This window comes from Zalophus californianus, chromosome 8 (assembly GCF_009762305.2).
Source record: "Zalophus californianus isolate mZalCal1 chromosome 8, mZalCal1.pri.v2, whole genome shotgun sequence".
Classification (NCBI taxonomy): domain Eukaryota; kingdom Metazoa; phylum Chordata; class Mammalia; order Carnivora; family Otariidae; genus Zalophus; species Zalophus californianus.
The window spans coordinates 135,005,820-135,022,904 of NC_045602.1; the positions used below are offsets into that span (position 1 = coordinate 135,005,820).

A 17,085-nucleotide genomic window follows, 5' to 3' on the forward strand; every position below is an offset into this window, starting at 1 on the left:
GGGGGCGGGCCCGCGGCGGGCTGGGGGCGGGGCCGCTTACAAAGCCCGGGGGCGGGCGCCGGGGCGCAGAGTGCACGCAGCGCCGGCCCGAGCGCAGCGCAGCGCAGGGAGGCGCGCAGAGCGCGAGCAGCCCGCGAGTGGACGGGCCCGGCTGCTGGACCCGCGCCGCTGCTGCCCTGCTCCCTCCCCGCCGCCGCCCATGAGCGCTGCGCCGCGCGGCCCGGGTCCGTAGGCGGCGGGGCGCCCCCCCCATGCTGCTGCAGCCCGCGCCGTGCGCGCCGTGCGCCCCGAGCGCGGGCTTCCCGCGGCCCCTGGCCGCCCCCGGCGCCATGCACGGCTCGCAGAAGGACACCACGTTCACCAAGATCTTCGTGGGCGGCCTGCCCTACCACACCACCGACGCCTCGCTCAGGAAGTACTTCGAGGGCTTCGGGGACATCGAGGAGGCCGTGGTCATCACCGACCGCCAGACGGGCAAGTCCCGCGGCTACGGCTTCGTAAGTGGCCCCGCGGCCGGGCGCGCACCCCGCCCCGCACTTATCGCGCCGGGGGCGCTGAGTCAACCGGCGGGAGCACGCCCAGCCGCCCCGGCACCTGCCGCCCCCTCCTGGGCTCGGGGGCGGGGGTTCACGCTCCAGCCGGTCGGGCCGCCGCTACCCGGCCCCGGCTCCCTGCCCCCACCCCCACCCCGCTCCCGGTTTAAAAGGGAGAACCGCTGAGTTCAATTAGCACTTCTGAGTTTGCAGAGAGGTTTTGGGGACAGTCGGCTGCGACCAGGACTTCCTGGAGCAACAAGCAAGCAGGAGCGGAGGCTTCACCTCAGGGCGCTTTGGAGGCCTTTAGCACTCCCTCTCCTCCAGTATTTTACAAGAGATCACTTAACCGCCCCAAATAAACGTCAGTTGAAGTGAAAAGCGTCTTGAAGAATTGTCTCCTACTTCTTTTCTGACTAGCGCCCCCCCCCCCCGGCCCCTCCCATGAGGAAATTCCCACCCCCCACTGGCTGGCAGGCAGGCCCGGCTGGGGCCCCTGCCTTGCTTGGGGCGGGGGAGGGTGCCTTCCCTCCCCTGGGGATGCTTTCTGTCCTTGAAGGCTAGGTTTCCCAGCACATGAACTTGGAAGGAGGAGCTGAAATCCAGGGGCACCTCTGTGGGAGGGCCCCGGGGTGGGAGGTCGGTGGGGACTGGGCCAGAGGCTCTGAGTCACTGGCCCCGGCGGAGGGGCACGTGAGGGCCCCTTGCCAGAGCAGAGCCTTCTGCTCCTCCCACCCAGTAAGGGAAGCCCCTGATGAGTCTGTGCTCCTCCAGGTGACTATGGCCGACCGGGCGGCAGCTGAGAGAGCTTGCAAAGACCCTAACCCCAACATCGACGGCCGCAAGGCCAACGTGAACCTGGCATATCTGGGCGCCAAGCCGAGGAGCCTCCAGACGGGTGAGAGAGCCCGTGTTTTCCTTCCCAGGCTCGTCTTGATTGCTATATTCAGTGTTGGTATCCGTGGGGTGGAAACGGCCCCCCCTCCGCGGCCCTGCCCCAGGAGTGGCCGTCAGCTATCATGTGCCTGCAGAGCCGTCACAGGGCCGTCCTCCCCTAGCTTGGGAGCTGGACCCCTTGGTCTAGGCCCATGTACCAGTGGGCAGGGTGAGGAAGGCGCATCACCCAGTCGTCAGCTGTCTTGGCGGCAAGGGGCAGTCAGCTCCCGGGCTGGAGATCGGGAGGGCGGGCACCCAGGGGCTGCTGCAACCCTGCTCCCTTGGCTTTGCTTCGGCAACGCGCGTTCGGCTTGGTGGGACGGCAGCCTGGGAGTGAGGAGGAAGCCCGTTATCTGTGTTTTTTGGTGGGGGGCGGGGTGGGTGGGTGCTCCCTGGGGTGAGGCCAAGCCCCTAACTGCTGTCGCATTTTAGGCTTTGCCATCGGCGTGCAGCAGCTGCACCCCACCTTGATCCAGCGGACTTATGGGTGAGTGGATGTGGCTGTTGGGGGCAGGGTTCGGAGCGGGGGTGGGGGCGGCGGCAAACCAGCCGGAGCAGGCCATGGGCGCCCCTTGGTCCAAAGGAGTCTTTCACCCCAGGGCCACCAGCCCCACAGCATTGGTTATGCTGTCCACATCCACCTTTTCCTGTCTGAGGACCACCACTTTTCCTGGTCTTCCATAAACGGGGTGGTGTCCCAAGGGTGGGGAGGGCGGAGTAAGCCGGGAGAACGGAGAGAAGGCAGAGCGCACTTCTGCACCCCCGACAGAGGCCGCGGTGCGTGGGCGCGGGAGCCTGCCTGCCTGGTCTCAAATCCTGGCTTCCCCCTCACTAGGTGTGTGAGCTCTGGTGGTCTACACGGCCATCTGTGCCTCAGTTTCTTCCCCTGGGAAACGGGGATGGTCACAGCATCTCCAAGTCCTGTGGGTGGAGGCCTCCGGATGGGCCTGCTGGGGGCACGTGAGCGCTCTGGAAGTGAGGCCCACAGTCTGTGGGGCTGGCGGCTGGGCTCTTCTCAGGGGGCCTGGTGACCTGCCCCGGTGCCTGACAGATGGTGGCAGCAGGTCCCTGCCACCCAGGGTCTGGTGTGGAGGAGAGCTGCGGCGGGTGAGACCGGACCGGGGCCAGCTGTCCGGCCCGGGTGGGCCCGGCCTGTGGGCCTTTTGTCCGACATGCTTTGGTGCGGCCCATCCCACTCTCCCCTCGCGTTTTTGTGTTTTTTTTTTAACTTCTAACAAGTCTTGGCAGCTGCTTGCGGAAGGGCACAGACTTTAGGGGCACAAAGGAGCCTGCCATGCGGTGTGACTTCCCAGCCCCGTGATTGATGTCGGCTGTGCGCCCCAGTGCCGGGAGCAGGTTGACGGGGGTGGCGAGGGCCATTATCAGACAGGCGGCCCCTCGTAGGACGTTAGCACTCCGTAAGCTGTCGGAGGCCAAATCCTGGGCTTGGGTTTTGTGCTTCAAGTTGTGTCAGCGTGTGTCTGCCTCTGCCCTGGACAGAGGCCCAGCTCAGGAGCAGCCTGGCTCCCCTAGCAGGGGCGGGAGCGAGGTTCGGGTGGACTGCAAGGGTCAAACAGATGGCCGAGGAGTTGCTTCACGCCTCTGATTTGGGGGTGATTTGCGGGCGCTTGCCCAGACAGGCAGCATCTGTGTCTGCATGGTGGCCTTGGCGTGGATCGGCGTGTGTGGGAGCTCAGCTCTTGGTCTGTTCTCCCGGGAGGGAGTCCGGGGGCGGCTGGGAGCAGGTGGTTCTGGGTTTCCTTCTCGCCCTGGAATCTGCTTCATCAGTGTCTGGAGCCGTCTTGGAAGGTATCTGGGGACACTCCGTCACCCTAGGTCCTTCCTTTTTGGGGTTCAGGTCACACGGGGAGGGCACTTCTCATTTTCCATAGCCTTGGCTCTGTTCCCCACGTCCATCCCAGACGGCTGGGACCGGGGCCGGAGTGGGGGGCCAGCTGCACAAAGCTCAGGGCACGAGCCTGGGCACCTGCAGCTCTGTCCTGCTTCAAATGCAGCAGTGCCTTCCCCTCCCAAGTTCGAGCTCTTTTTTGATCTTAAAAAGATCTACAGGAGATCTTTTTTGATCTCCTGTAGCTGCCTCTAAGGCTCCAGTAATTGTCAGGACTCAGCCTCTGGAGCCTGCAGACGTGGGTTCGAATCCCGGCTCTGGCATGGTCCAGCTGGGCCCATTTGGCAGGTGACCTCTTCCTGAGCACCCAGGTGCCTCGTCTGTTGTTTTCCGTTGGAAATGTTAAGCGCTTCCCACAGTGTCAGCCACCTAGGACTGGGGGCTCCACGCCCCTGTGCGTGCCCCCCCCATTCCCTCCTGTCTTCACAGCAGCCTCTCTGAGGTCAGAACCGATGTTATCCTCACTTCCTAGATGAGGAAACTGAGGCAAACAGAGGTTCACAGTCTGCCACGGTGACCTGAGTGATGCAATCTGAAACCAGGGTGGCTCGCTCCGAACCCGCATTCCGCCACCGCTCTCTGGGGCGGGCGGGTGGGCAGGCTGCCCCAGCCTTTCCCCTCAGGGCCCCTTGAGTGCCACCCACACGAGGGTAGCGGGGGCTCAACGCAGACTTCACTGCTGTGCGTTCCTGACTTCAGGTGACGGTGTTTTGTAACTGAATCTCCGGCTGGCATCTAATACCCGTGACGATGAAGAGGCCGCCAGGTCTATTGGTTGGTTGCCAAGGGGCGGGGACCCAAACAGGGACAAGGGGTCAGAGTGACTGTCCAGCTCGTTTCCAGGGGCCAGTGGACTGAAGCCTCTCAGGGTCACGCCGCCTCCCACCAGGCCTTGCTGGGCTCCAGGGTGGCGGGAGGGGCCCCTGGAGGTGCTGCCCCCAGGGAGGTGGGGCGGGGCTGCCCGGGGTCAGCTGCCCGCCGCCCAGTGCTCCTCAGTTGGGAGAGTTGGGCCGTCAGCGTCCCTTTTGTCTTTTGTCTTTGCAATCGAGAACAATCGGGCGGGAGCGCGGCTGGCCTGACTCAGCAGTCGGCGTTGTGAGCTGCGGGCTGGCAGCGAGGCCTGGCCTGCCCCTGGCCAGGGCACAGTGGGAGCCGGGCAGCTCGGGCTTTTGAAACCAGTTAACCCCTCTCCTGCCTGGCCGAACTTCCCGCAGACTTCCTGGCTCCAATCCTATGCCTTGGACGGTTGCAGAGATTCCACAGCCCCGCTTCTGGGCAAGGCCACGGCAGAAGCCTCGCCTGCTGGGCCGTAAACTTATGAGCGCGGAAGATTCTTCCGAGAACTTTTTACATATTCGGCTTCTTGCTCAGATTCCCCTGCCCTCCGTTTTTTAAAGCGGAATGGGGTCTTTCAGGACCTAACTGGGGCTCTGTGTCTTGTAACTGTACGTGGGGCCAAGGCCTGAGGTTTGGAGGGTCCTTCCTTGACAGGTGACAAGTGACTTAATCACAGGAGGACTCGACTAAGGCTATAGGCCATCCAGCTGAGCGTCTTTTGGCTGCCCGGGAGGCATAGTCCACAGCCTGCAGGCAGGAAAGTTCAGAGCCGTTTGGGGAGGGCACAGTGTCGGGGCAGAGCTTTGGGTCTGCCCTGGAAGGGACCTCGTGTCACAGGGTGTGTCCAGGCCGGGCCCGAGGCCTGCCAGGATTGGAGGTTTGTCCTGGGCCTGCCTGTACTTGGAGCCTCTCCTTGGGTTATTTTTGAAGGGCCAGCTGCTTCTCTGGGCACAGCCACCACCCCCGTTCTCCTGTTCTTAAGGGGGCCTTGCTGTGACCTGCATGCCACTTCACCACAAGCCCCGCTCTGTGCCGGGGGGTGGGGGCGGGGAGGCAGGCCCCAGGTTCCAGACAGCAGGGTCGCCGTGTGCTGGAGCAAGGATCCCAGGGTCTGCCCGGGCTCATCTCCCCGTCCGTGTGGTGGGGCCCAGGACGCTGCTGCCACATAGGAAGACTGAGGATTTGTCAGGGACCCATCTCGCGGCAGCGCCCTGACAAGGCCTGTGGCCCCAGCTGCCTGTGGAGGCGCTGGGAAGATGGGTGAGGAGAGCCTTGCCTGAGCTCCCACTGCGTGGGGCTGGGTGGCTCCAACGCCCTCCTTCCTTCCTCGAGGTCCCTACACCTCCCTCTGACCAACTCTTAGACAAATCAGAACCAGACACCCCGGGATTGACGGCTTGATGCCACAGAATCCTTTTCAGGCGGTTTGTGCCCTGTACTTTCAGGGGCTCCGACCCCCCCCCCCCCCCGTGAGGCCCCCACTGCCCTTGCCATCACTAGGCCACAGGCGTGTGCACGCTGAGGGGTCTGAGCCCAGTCCCTGGGTCACCGGAGGGGGGGGAGGGGAACTGGGAAGGGACAGGAGGTTGTCCATGTCCCCAGAAGTGTGGAGCACATGGGGCTCAGAGTCCTTCATTCATTCATCAAGGCTTCGATGTGCTGGATGCCAGGCCCTGGGCCCGGGATACTTTACAGAAGAATGACACGGTCAGTTCCCCACCTCAGGGCGCTCACTTTCCAGGGAGGAAGCCAGACCATTCAAAACTCTTCTGTGCACGTGAAGGTCCCGAGGTGGTGGTGGGCGGAGTGACGGAGCGGCCGGCCAGGGGGACTTCCTCGTGGGGAACGGTTCTGCGTGGTGCTTGTCATGGTGGGCGGGCCCTCTGTGCTGGTGAGAGTGTCCTAGAAGGACACGCCAAGAAATGCCGACATCTGACCAGGGTCTCCAGCCTGGCTAAGAGCCGCGAGCTGGCATCAGGCTCCTGGTTCTGGTAACGCGCTGGGTGGTGTAGACGTCACCACCGGGGGGGACACAGGATCTCCCTGCAACTTCTTGGGGTTCTACCATTATTTCATAATCCAAACTAAATAAAGGCCCGGGGCTCGGGGGTGAATGGCAGAGCCCTGCGCGGGGGGGGTTGGAGGGGAGGGTCAGCATCTTGAGGGGCGCAGCAGGAAGTGAGGTCAGAGCCGGAGGCCCTGTGGACTGGGAGGAAGCTGGTGCCTGCTGTGGCGTCACCTGGCTTGTTTTTACTTTCAGGGTGCCTGGGGTGGCCCTGCTCCCCACACCATGGCTTCCTGTTTGGCACCCACTGGAGCGAGGCGTGGGCCGGCGCGTGGCCCTCCCCCGTGGGCCGCCCGTGCACACCTGTTGTTTGTCCGCGGTGGCTGTAACAGAAACCAGCCCCCGGGCGGCTCTGGGGTTCCTCTGGAGGATGAGCTTCTCGCTCCGGCCCACTGCCCTGGCAGGAGGGGCCTTCTCCTGAGGCCTGGAGAGCCCCGTCCAGAAGCCTCGTGCCAAGGCACAGCGGCCGGAGCACCGCGTGGGTGCCCTGGGGCGGGGGGGGAGGGGCAGGGGAGGGGTTCCCGGGCTTCCTGCTGCGGGAACATGGGCTGGCTGAGGAGGCTGGAGGCCCTTTACACGATTCCTGTGTGCGATGCCTTGTGGCCATGACTTTTTCTCTTAGAGCCTCGGCTTCCCCGCCTTCTGTGTGGATAGGACGGGGGCTCCGCAGGGTCGTGGGGGGACATCTGCCTTCATGTTCCTGACCCCTCCCCCGTGGGTGGGAGGAGGAGGCCGGGCATTCACTCATCTAGTTTGGTCAGCAGATGCTTTTGCTTGCTTTGCAGCAGGCCGAGGATGCCGTGGGGACGAGGGGGGAGCCATGCCCGGTTAGGGATGCAGAGGAGCCTGGAACAGACGGGTGTGTGCAGGGAGCCCAGGTGGCAGGAGGCGCTGAGAGGGGGAGAGCGGCTGGGCTGGGGCACCAGCCTGAGCAGCGGGAGGGGAGTTGGGGGCCCAGGGGCACATTTAGATTTTATTCTGAGTGATGCAGGACAGAGGTGGGCCCTGAGCAGATGGGGGCTGGGTCCCTTGTGTCTTGAGAGCATCCCTCGGGCTGCCGGGCAGGCCTGCGCTGCCGAGGCCAGGGGGGAGGCCCCGGGGCCCCTGTGGCAGTCCACGTGCAAGGCCATGGTCGCTGCGCCAGGGTGAGCAGCTGTAGGATTCTGGATGCGTTTTCAAGAATGTGTGAAAGAGGAGCCCAGGAAGATTCCAGAGCTTTGGGCTGAGCAAAGGAGGGTTGGATTGGCGTTGGGGAAGGTTTGGGGGAACAGTAGGCATTCAGGTTCGGACACGTTGGGGTGGAGATGCTGTGCCGGGGCCTGGCGGCACGTCTTACTTGCCTTGTGCCCGCTGCCCCCCACACTTGCCTGCTGGCTGTTGGCCCCCGGGAGCCTTCACATCCCCCTGCGGGGATTCCCGGGCGCGGGGCCTCTTTCCTGCTGGTGTGGGCGCCGCCCTGCTCGAGGCCCCTCCCTGCGCCCGGAGCCTGGCGCCCCCAGCGGCTGCCTGCGGGTCCGGCATGGCGGGCAAAAACCTCCAGGGGGCAGAAAAAGTGAAACGGGCTCATTTGCCTTTTTTATTTTTGGGGGTGGCTTTGCATTCGGAAATGGAATCGGTCAGGGCTGCTTCAATTTCTTCTCGCTGAGTTTTCCCCTGAGTGTGTGGAGAGCGGTCGTCTGGCCCCGGGGCGCTGGCTGCCCTCCGCTGTTGTCGGCACCCCGTCTACCTGGGAGCTCGCAGACACTGCTGCTCGGAGCCCCAAGACCTCTGCCTTCTTGAGGGGCCTCTGGGGACCCAGGGGGCATTCTGTCGGGCTCAGTGGCACCCTTAGCTTACAGAGGGGGAAGCAGGCCAGAGGCTGGGATCCAAACTCAGGGTTCTCGCGTCCGGACCCCTGGGCTTCCATGGGGCCGAGTCAGCAGGGGTGCTGTTAGTGCTGCGTTGTTGCCTTGGGTCCTGGCCAACATCTCGGCTCCCCAGTGGACTGTATTGAGGCTGCGAGACCCCAGTCCCGCAGGTGATGGTGGTGCCTGGCAGGAGCAGCCCTGATGGGCATTGGGGTCACCCGACCTTTAGGTTCTGACCCTGAGCCTGATTGTCCTGCTGGCTGGTACGGTTCTCCCTCCTGGGGCTGGGCCTGGGCGGCTGGGAGACAGAGAGGACCTTCCGTGCGCCTTGGCTGGCCTGGGGGCTATTCCTTGCCCTCCCTCAAGTCCAGGGGGGTCTCTGGTGCTGCCAAGCCCTCCGGGGCACACAGAGCATTAAATCCTCATGGCAGGCCCGGGGGTTGGTCCCACCCCCACAGAGGCTGTGCTGAGGCTGCGAGGCACCTAGCAAGCGCCAAAGCCAGCCTTGAATTGAGCCGGGAGGTTCTGCCTCCCCAGGGTCCCCCCAGCTGTGACTTGCTGAGCAGAGCTGTTCCAGGCTGGGCTGCTTCTAGTGCCTTCGAAGGGGCTTCAACTTCCGGCCCAGGTAACTGTTGGCAATCCTGGGGGAGGCTGCTTTGCCACCTGGGGTGCCAGCAATCCTGGGGCCTGCCTGGGGTCCTCAGCCCTTGACAGATGATGTGCTAGGTGCTTGGGACCCAGCATTCAGCGCCAAGTGCTTTCGCTCGTAGGGCTTAGGTTTTGTTTTCGTGGAGAAAACAGCAGAACAGAAAGTAAATGACCAGAAGGTTTCAGGTCGTGAGAAGGAAATAAAGCTGGTGGTGGGTGGGGTGTGCTGGTGTTGGCCTAGGGGGTTGGTCAGGGAAGGCCTCTGAGGAGGTGAGGTTTGAGCTGTGGGAAGAAGCCTGCAAGCAGAGGGAATAGCAGGTGCAAAGGTCCTGTGGTGTAGAGGAGCCTATTGAGTCTGGTAGGAGTGGAGACAGGGACTGGAGATAAGTTGTGGGAAGTTGAGGCTTGGTTGTGTGGGAAGCCATAGGGGGAGCAGTTTGGTTTTGCGTAGTGTGGAGGCCACAGGAGGGGTCTGGTCCTGGGGGTGACCTGGTCTCTTGGATGTTTTTAAGATGAGCCTCTGGCCACCACATTGGGGCAGAGTTGGGGACTGCAGTCCTGCTGCGATGTTGTGTTTTTTTTGTTTTTTTTTTTTTTTAAAGATTTTTATTTATTTGTTTGACAGAGAGAGACACAGAGAGGGAACACAAGCAGGGGGAGTGGGGGAGGGAGAAGCAGGCTTCCCGCTGAGCAGGGAGCACTATGTGGGGCTCGATCCCAGGACCCTGGGATCATGACCTGAGCCGAAGGCAGACGCTTAACGACTGAGCCACCCAGGCGCCCCCTGCTGCGATGTTGTGTTATGGTGGATGGAAGCTTGACCTGGAGAGATGGGGGGCGGGTAGCGTGGAGAACACAGAGAATTCGGGGATCAGGGGTGGGAATGAGGAGTGCCGGGTGGGTGGGGCGGACATGGGCTGCGGGAGAGGGAGGGTGAGCAGGGCCGGCAGGCCAGCCTTCGTTAGCACAGAGCGTTGTGAGGCCTGTGCCCTTTTCAGAGGCCTGAAGATCAGGCCTGTGGAGGCTGGTGGTGCCCTGACCTTTCTGGGTAGTAGGTGGGGCAGTGAGGAGCCTGCTGGGCACACCCACCCTGTCCCCAGTGCCAGGCAGCTGGGACCTCCCCCTGCTGCCATGTGCAGGCCCGGGGAGGGCGTGGGGCTGCCCTCAGACAGGTGGTTTGGCTGGGCGTTCTTTCTCACCCGAGAGCCCAGTGGGTTCCCTGTGTGTGTGTATGCTGCTCGCACGTGCGTGCGCTCACCCCTCCGCCTCTGCCCCGCCATCCCTGCCTGGCCTCCTTCCCAGCCCCAGGCGAGGGCATCTGGTCACAAAAGCGCTGAAGAGCCTTGTATCTGCCCTTGGCTTTGTAGTTCACTCTGGCAGGCTCTCTCCATGTGGGGGGAGCCATGATGCTAGAGGATTCTCTGCGCTGGGCTGTCCTGTGCCTGGTGGGCTGTTAGCAGCATCCCTGGACTCCACCCACCGGGTGGCCGCAGAAATGTTCCAGGCATGGCCTAGTGTCCCTCGAGGGGCAGAGTCGCCCGGGCTGAGATCCACTATTCTGGTGGAGGGTCCCGGGTCTCACAGCGGGCCCTGAGGCCGGCCTCTGTAAGTTCAGAGGCAGAGCTGAGGGGCTGACATAGGGGAGGGAGACTACCCTGTGGGGGCGGGGGGAGCTTTGCGGCTCCTTCCCCTCGATTCACCCAGCACTGTCCTCTCTCCCGGCCTCACTGTGTGGCACCATCTGCCATTCCTTCTTTTCCTTTGGATGTGAGGCTGGGGTGCACACACCTGTTGAGGGTCCAGTCTCTGGATACACTGAGCTCCTCGGCAGGAACAGAATCACTGGGGGCTGCTGGGTCGTGGACGGGGGCCGCTCTGCCATCTGGGTGGCCTCCTGGAGACCCGGGCTGGCCCCCGAGGTGAGCCCAGGGTTGGAGGCTCCAGCCAGCAGCCCCTCCTTGTGGGCACAGTTCCCAGGCAGCATATGGACAAGGAAGCCGACTTCGCTTTGCCGTTCCCTGGCTGTGTGAGGAGGCAAGTCATCCAGGCCTCTCTGAGCCTCAGTGTCCCTCTCTGGGAAATGGGGTAACACAGCCCCTCTTGTGGCTTTGAAACGCTTTGTAAGTTACCTCAGGCTTGTTGCGGAGTGCTGAGCACTCCAGGGAAGCAGGTGAATAGATGCAGATATGCGGAATCCTGGTGTGTCAGGAAACGGGGGCTCCCTTCCTCCCCAGTCTAAGAAATATTCACTCACACCAAGTTGGAGTGTCCCCGTGGTGGCCGGGACAGAGGTCTCGTCCTGGCAATGGAGAGTGTCGAACCTGGTAAATGTGACCACTGCCTCAGCTGGCTGGACCTGTCATTTTTAAAGCCCTGGGTCCTGCTGTGTGACCAGCATGAGGCCCGGGTCTAGGCAGCGCGTCCGGCGTGTGGGTGTGTATCAGAATCCCTGGGGGCCTGTCAAATGCAGATTCCCAGACCCTATCTGACTTCTCGGTCTGCAGGGGATCCACATTTTTGGCAAATGCTTGGGGGGGGTGTCTCAGGCAGGGGCATCCCTGCCCATGTTTGGAGAAGTTCTGGGCTTCACGCTTCCATTGCCTCCAACTCAGGAATGTTCCTGAGGCTCCCGGAGCCGGGTGGGGACGCTCATGGGGCCAGGGACATCCTGGTGGGGGCTGCACCAACACACGCTTCCTCGTGTCTCCAATTTGCTCCTTTCCTGAGCGGTGTCCCTATTGCTGGAGCCCCTTGTCTTTCTCGGTGGGGAGACTGTTTTCGATGGGCTGTTCCAGCAGCACTGTGCACCCGGCATGTTCTAGGGCTAGGTCTTGGGGCAGAGCCCTCTGCGCGGCTAGTTGAGATGCAGGGCAGATGAGAGAACAGGACCAACCTCAGGTGGGGTCAGGAGGCCGCCCCCTGGGATGAGGGCTCCAGGGGACGCAGTGGCGGGTACGGCCCCAGGAAGGGGGGATGGCCTTGAGCATTGGGGGCCGTCCCTGGACTCCACCCACCGGATGTGTGCAGCTGGGGTGGGACAGGGGCATGGAGGGCCGAGGGTCTGGGATCTGGTCTCAGAGTGGACAGCCTGGTGCCCTTGTCCTGCTGTACCAGCACACACACTTGCCTTTTTGTTGCTGTTCCCCTTGCCCGGAATGCTGTTCCCCACGGCTAGCTCTGTTTTGTTTTCCGGGCTTAGTGCAGTTGCTCCCTCCTCCAGGAGGCCTTCCCTGACCACTCCCCGCAGTCCCTCTTCTAGTTCATGGGTTGGATTGTTTGTGTGTCTGTCCGCATCCTGGAATCCAAGCTCTGGGGGGCCAGGGCAGTGCGATCTGCTCACCGCCGTATCCCGGTCCCGAGCAGACACGGGAGAAGGCTGCTGGGTGCCAAGCAGGATTCGAACCCAGGCCTGGCTCTGGTCAAGGCTTTTGTTTACGTGGGGGAGGAAGGAGGTGGCCGGCAGAGGCTCCCGGGGCGTGGGCGATGGGCGCTGTGGCCCCGAGCGCGGGGATCCTGTGGAAGCTGCCCAGGCGTCCTGGCGTGCACTGTAGAAGGTGGGGCGTCGGGGGGCACAGCCTGTCGCCAGCAGGGGTGTGTTGCCGCGGGTGACTGCCGGGGTGCTGCTGCCTAGGAGGGCAAACGGCAGCCATGAGGGTGCCGTGGTCGGAGCCGGTGACCCCTCAGGCAGGGGCAGGTGTGTCCCGGACCCCCCACTCCCTCCCAGACCCCCGGCACACCCCGCCCCGGCCGGTCCTTGTCCCAGCCCTGTCCACACCAGGCCCAGCCAGCTCGCTGCCCTCGCCGGTGGCTCCCCCTCCTGCAGGATTTGTCCTTCTCGTATCTGCACGGTGCTGGTAAGGACAGGTCCCCAAACAGCCACCATCTTCAGGCATGAAGGGCACTGACAGACGTGTGCGGACGCTCGCACCGTCTAGCTCCGGAGCCCCGTCGGCCCTCGCTCCCCATCCCGGCCCCCTTGCGAAGCCCCTGGCAGTTTAACCGCTTTCCGCCTGGGGTTGCCCGTGTGTGCCTTGCCTGTCGGTGGGACGCTGCCGTGTGTGTCTGGCTGCTCCGGTCCGCACGTGCTCAGGGTTCATGCACGGGTGTCAGACGCCGTTGCTCGTGGCGGCGGGGACGGACCGTGTTGGTCGCTCTGTGCTTGGGGGGCTCCTGCTTCGAGGCCTTTGTGAGCACTGCCCCTCCTGGTCACGCACGTGAAGCCGCCCGCCCCGCAAGGGCCACAGCGCCTCAGCGGCCCGGACCTCTCCGCATCCGCTGTACCCGACACGCTCTGCCACCTCTCGGGCCCTTTGCACGAGGCAGCCTCAGCCGTCCTCAGCGTGGCTGCAAATACACGTTTGGTCGTCGCATCAGCGGTGTCACACTGAGCACGAACGTCACGGTTGTGCGTCATGGGCCCCTCTGCTGCTTGTGTCTCGCTTCCCAACGGCAGGGAGGGCAGAGGCGGGGGCCTGAGCCTGTGTCCCTAGTGTCGCGGCTGCCGCATGCGGCTTGCTCTGGAGGGACATTGGCTACTGCCTCGTCCCCTGCAGGTGACGCTCGGGCTCCTCTGGTTTGTCAGCGGTCCCGTAGGTGCTGCTGCTGGGGTCCGCTCAGCACATCTGCCCTTGTGCCGGGGAGGGCTCCTCGTGGATGCTGAGGGGGCCCACCTGGGGAGGAAGTGTGTGTCCTGCCCACGGGCCCCCGAGACGGCACTGTTTCTGCCCCTGCTGAGTTGGGGCGGGCGGGGGGGTGTTCTTTCAAAACAGCTTCTCTTTGGAGCAGGGGCAGGGCAGGGGCCCCGGGGTCAACTGACAGGGGCCCGGAGAAGTTGGGGTTCCTTGTTGCCGCCAGGTGTGGCCCTCTCCTCGGTTCCTCGTGCTGGTGTGAGGAGAGGCCGAGGGCCACGCCGTCTGCCCTAGTGAGGCGGCCGTGCTCCTGACACAACAGACAGGCCGGAGGCCCAGAGAGGCCCGGCCACTTGCCCGGGGCCGCCCAGCGGCTGGTTGGCAGAGCAGGCCCACTCCGATCCTGCCTTCCTGAGCCTCCATTTCCCCATCTGCGACACGGGGGACCCCGTCCCTGCCTGGCAGGCTGGCATGCACATTAGCCTGCAGCATGGGACAGACGCGTGGGTTCAGAGGGTCCCCTCACCGTATTGCGGCGGGGCCTTGGGCGAGCCACTGGCCCCCTGAGCTCTGTTCTCTGTTGTAAAACAAGGTGTTGCTGTGCAGGGCAGCCTGAGGGCAGGCCCAACCAGTCACCGTGTGGAGGGCGTTTCAGACCCGGCGCCGTGGGTACTGGCGGTGGCTGGTGGCCTTGCGCCCAGAGCCTCTGCTTGTCCTCCTCTTTGTCTTCATCGATGTCCTTAGTGCATCGCTCACGTAGTCCTCACTCAGCACGTGTTCGCTGAGCTGCTCTGGGCTGGGCTCTCGGCCGTCAGTGACAGAGCAGGGGAGAAAGGCGGGGGAGAGCCATAGATCGTGCAGGATGTCACTGGGCAGGTGGCAGATGTGGGGAAGATGAACAGGCAAGTGGAGGGATGGGGTGTGACCTGGGCAGTCACACGGGGACCTGTGCTCGGAAGGCCCATGTCGGATTTGATGCTCTGCTGTCACTGTCTGAAAATTGTAAATCATTTTTAAACCTGCCCCGCCCCCCGGTCATAGCTGGCCCTATGGGGAATGGCAGGAGTGTGGAGTGTAGGGTTGGGCTGGGGGTGCCTGGGAAGGGCTTGCCGAGAAGGGGGAGCTCTGTGGATAGTGGGGGACAGTGCGTTGCAGGCAGTGGGAAGGGCCAGTGCAAAGGCCCTGGGGTAGGAGCACATCTGGTGTGTTCAAGGAAGGTGGGTCGTGGCCGTACCCACAGCCTTCCCCAGCTCTGCCGCCTCGCCCTGACCCCCTGTGTTTGGCCCACAGGCTGACCCCCCACTACGTCTACCCGCAAGCCATCGTCCAGCCCGGTGTGGTGATCCCGGCTGCCCCCGTCCCGTCGCTGTCCTCGCCCTACGTCGAGTACCCGCCAGCCAGCCCGGCCTATGCCCAGTACCCGCCGGCCACCTTTGACCAGTACCCTTACGCCGCCTCGCCCGCCACGGCCGCCAGCTTCGTGGGCTACAGCTACCCGGCTGCCGTGCCTCAGGCGCTGTCGGCCGCAGCCCCCGCGGGCGCCGCCTTCGTGCAGTACCAGCCTCCGCAGCTGCAGCCCGACAGGATGCAGTGAGGGCGCCCCATCCTGGGCCCTGGGCCCGCGGCCCCGGCACCCCCACGCCGGGCGAGCGGCTGGCCGCGCTTCGGGGTGCACACCCGCACATGTGCCTCGGGAGAGCCCGCAGGAACCCCCGCCTGACCCCGGATGGACTGGAGACCACTTCTCTTTAAATCCAGGCCCTGCCACGCCTCGAGGGAGGACTTTGGGAAAAAGACCGACGGAACGCTCTTCGAAGAAGCAACCCAGACCTCGCACACACCGCCACCCTTCCTCCTGCACCTCCCGCACCCCAGGCGCCCACGGGCCCGTCCCCCCAGCACCCGGCAGGGCCCTCGCCGCCCTCCACAGACTGGCTGCCCGTCGGGCTCTGCAGACACTTTGTCCTGCTAAGAGATGCCTTAGTCCAGCGCTGCCCGAGAGCGCGGCAGGGGCGGGCTGTGTGCTGCAGGTGTGCCCCCAGGGCCGTGCGCGCCGCCGGGCGGGGGGTGGGTGGCGGGGGCACCTGCCTCCGGAATTCGCATCTTCTAGACCACAGCCCCCCCCCCCCCCCCGGGACTCCCGGGCGCAGCAGGGCCCCTGGCGACGTCCCTTTCTGTCAAAGCTGCAGCTCTTTTCTTACCGTCATTGTTTTGCTACTAAGATGATTTCAGAATGTCAGTCTATTTTTTCAACCGGAACTCCCACCACCAAGAATCCAGAACCTATTTTTGACTTTGAGACACTCGCTTTGGTCGACGGCTCCGCCCGAGGACACAGTGACAGTATTTCCGTGTGATAAAGCGCCCCTCGGAGGGCAGGCGTCTCCAGTCCTGTCTCGCTAGGCGACAGCAAGTTGTCTCAGAGCTTGTCCCCTGGCCTTGTCCGCACAGGGCGGCAGGGAGTGGGGCCCAAGGTGATGCTGGCCAAGGGCCGCAGCGCAGTGTCCCAGCCAGTGGCGGGGGGCCTCCGAGTGCAGAACCACACAGCCACGCCCGCCCGCCCGCCCGCCCTCGTGGTGTTACCTGCTGTATACCAGCGTGGGCGGTGGGATGGAGCTGAGGCAAGTCCCACCTCCCTTGGGTGCTCGCTCAGTCCAGGGTGGAGGCGAGAAGTTCCAACAGGGCGGGGTACCTGGGCTGTGCGGTGGCCCCCGGCTCAGAGGAGGAGGGCAGTGAGCTGAGGGGCAGCCTGGCGGAGGAGACAGGCAGAGGGATTTGGGGAGGGCGGGCCGCAGAGTTGGGGGGCACTGGGGGTATTCCTTCGGACCTACCTCAGGGAAGTGGGAGGCCTCAGGGGGCTGACCGACGTGGGCAAGCACTTCGCGGCACGCCTGGTACAGAGCCAAGGCCCAGAAAATAAAGGTAGCTAATATTATAATAATATTTTTATTAGAACGTTCTGATTATAAAAATAAAACTTGTTTTCTTTAAAGAAAAAGTTGGTCTGTGGTTTTTCTCTCAAAGAGGGGGCCTGCGACACTGCCCCCCCCCCCCCCACAATCATCATGGGCCAGTCGCTCAGGTCATGATCATACCTGGTGTCACAGCTTGGGAGCCAGGGGTTTTAATCGACTGTTCCTTGAGCCCCTACCCTGCACCCTGCATCCAGAGTGATGGGGCAGACGCGGTCCCCCCATCACCACCCACCTTCCCACTGAAGTAGGGAAGGAATGGGCACTCCCCGGCCCCCTAGGTGCCTGTTCCCCTGCAGCTCACTTCAAGTCCAGGGGAGGGCTGACAGGCTCAGCGTGGGTGACATGCTCCCAGCAGCGTCCTGGACACGACGGGGGCAGAGGTGGGCATGGTGGTGTGATGGGTGGCTGCCCAGAATCCCATAGAATGGGGGGCAATTCCCCAAGAGAAGGGAGGGTGCCTCTAGAAGAACCTGAGTGATGGCTGCTGAGGGGACAACACCAGTGTCTGAGCCAGCTACCCTCTGGGTGCTGGTAGGGTGCAAAGTCACAAGAAGAGAAGTCTCGGTCTGGGGCTGAAAGGGCCCAGCCCAGGGGTAGTCCTGGCATTTCACAGAACTCTGCTGGAGCCACAACTCCATGCTGGAGAAATCATGGGGGCCTCACAGAGGAGGTGTTAACACTGGAGAGGAGATTAATTCAGTCATTCC

At 63.6% G+C, this 17,085-nt stretch overlaps 1 protein-coding gene across 2 annotated transcripts; it reads left to right on the forward strand.

Moving 5' to 3' along the window:
• Positions 1 to 81: 81 nt before the first annotated feature.
• On the forward strand, positions 82 to 16,390 carry RBM38 (RNA binding motif protein 38). Of its 2 annotated transcripts, XM_027624187.2 has the most exons (4): positions 82 to 497; positions 1,308 to 1,431; positions 1,902 to 1,956; positions 14,694 to 16,390. In XM_027624187.2, exons 1-4 carry the CDS (start codon positions 252 to 254, stop codon positions 14,995 to 14,997), a joined length of 729 nt encoding a protein of 242 aa, XP_027479988.1. In that variant the 5' UTR covers positions 82 to 251; the 3' UTR covers positions 14,998 to 16,390. The 2 variants fall into 2 exon arrangements, with proteins under 2 accessions (XP_027479988.1, XP_027479989.1); XM_027624188.1 differs by lacking the exon at positions 1,902 to 1,956 and having other exon boundaries at positions 14,694 to 14,828.
• The last annotated feature ends 695 nt before the right edge of the window (positions 16,391 to 17,085 follow it).

Excerpts from the sequence above, each read along its gene's own strand:
- RBM38 (XM_027624187.2), top strand. The coding sequence starts at position 252 with ATGCTGCTGCAGCCCGCGCCGTGCGCGCCGTGCGCCCCGAGCGCGGGC. Across the intron at positions 498-1,307 it reads AGTCCCGCGGCTACGGCTTC|GTGACTATGGCCGACCGGGC; the intron begins GTAAGTGGCCCC and ends GTGCTCCTCCAG. Across the intron at positions 1,432-1,901 it reads GCCGAGGAGCCTCCAGACGG|GCTTTGCCATCGGCGTGCAG; the intron begins GTGAGAGAGCCC and ends GTCGCATTTTAG.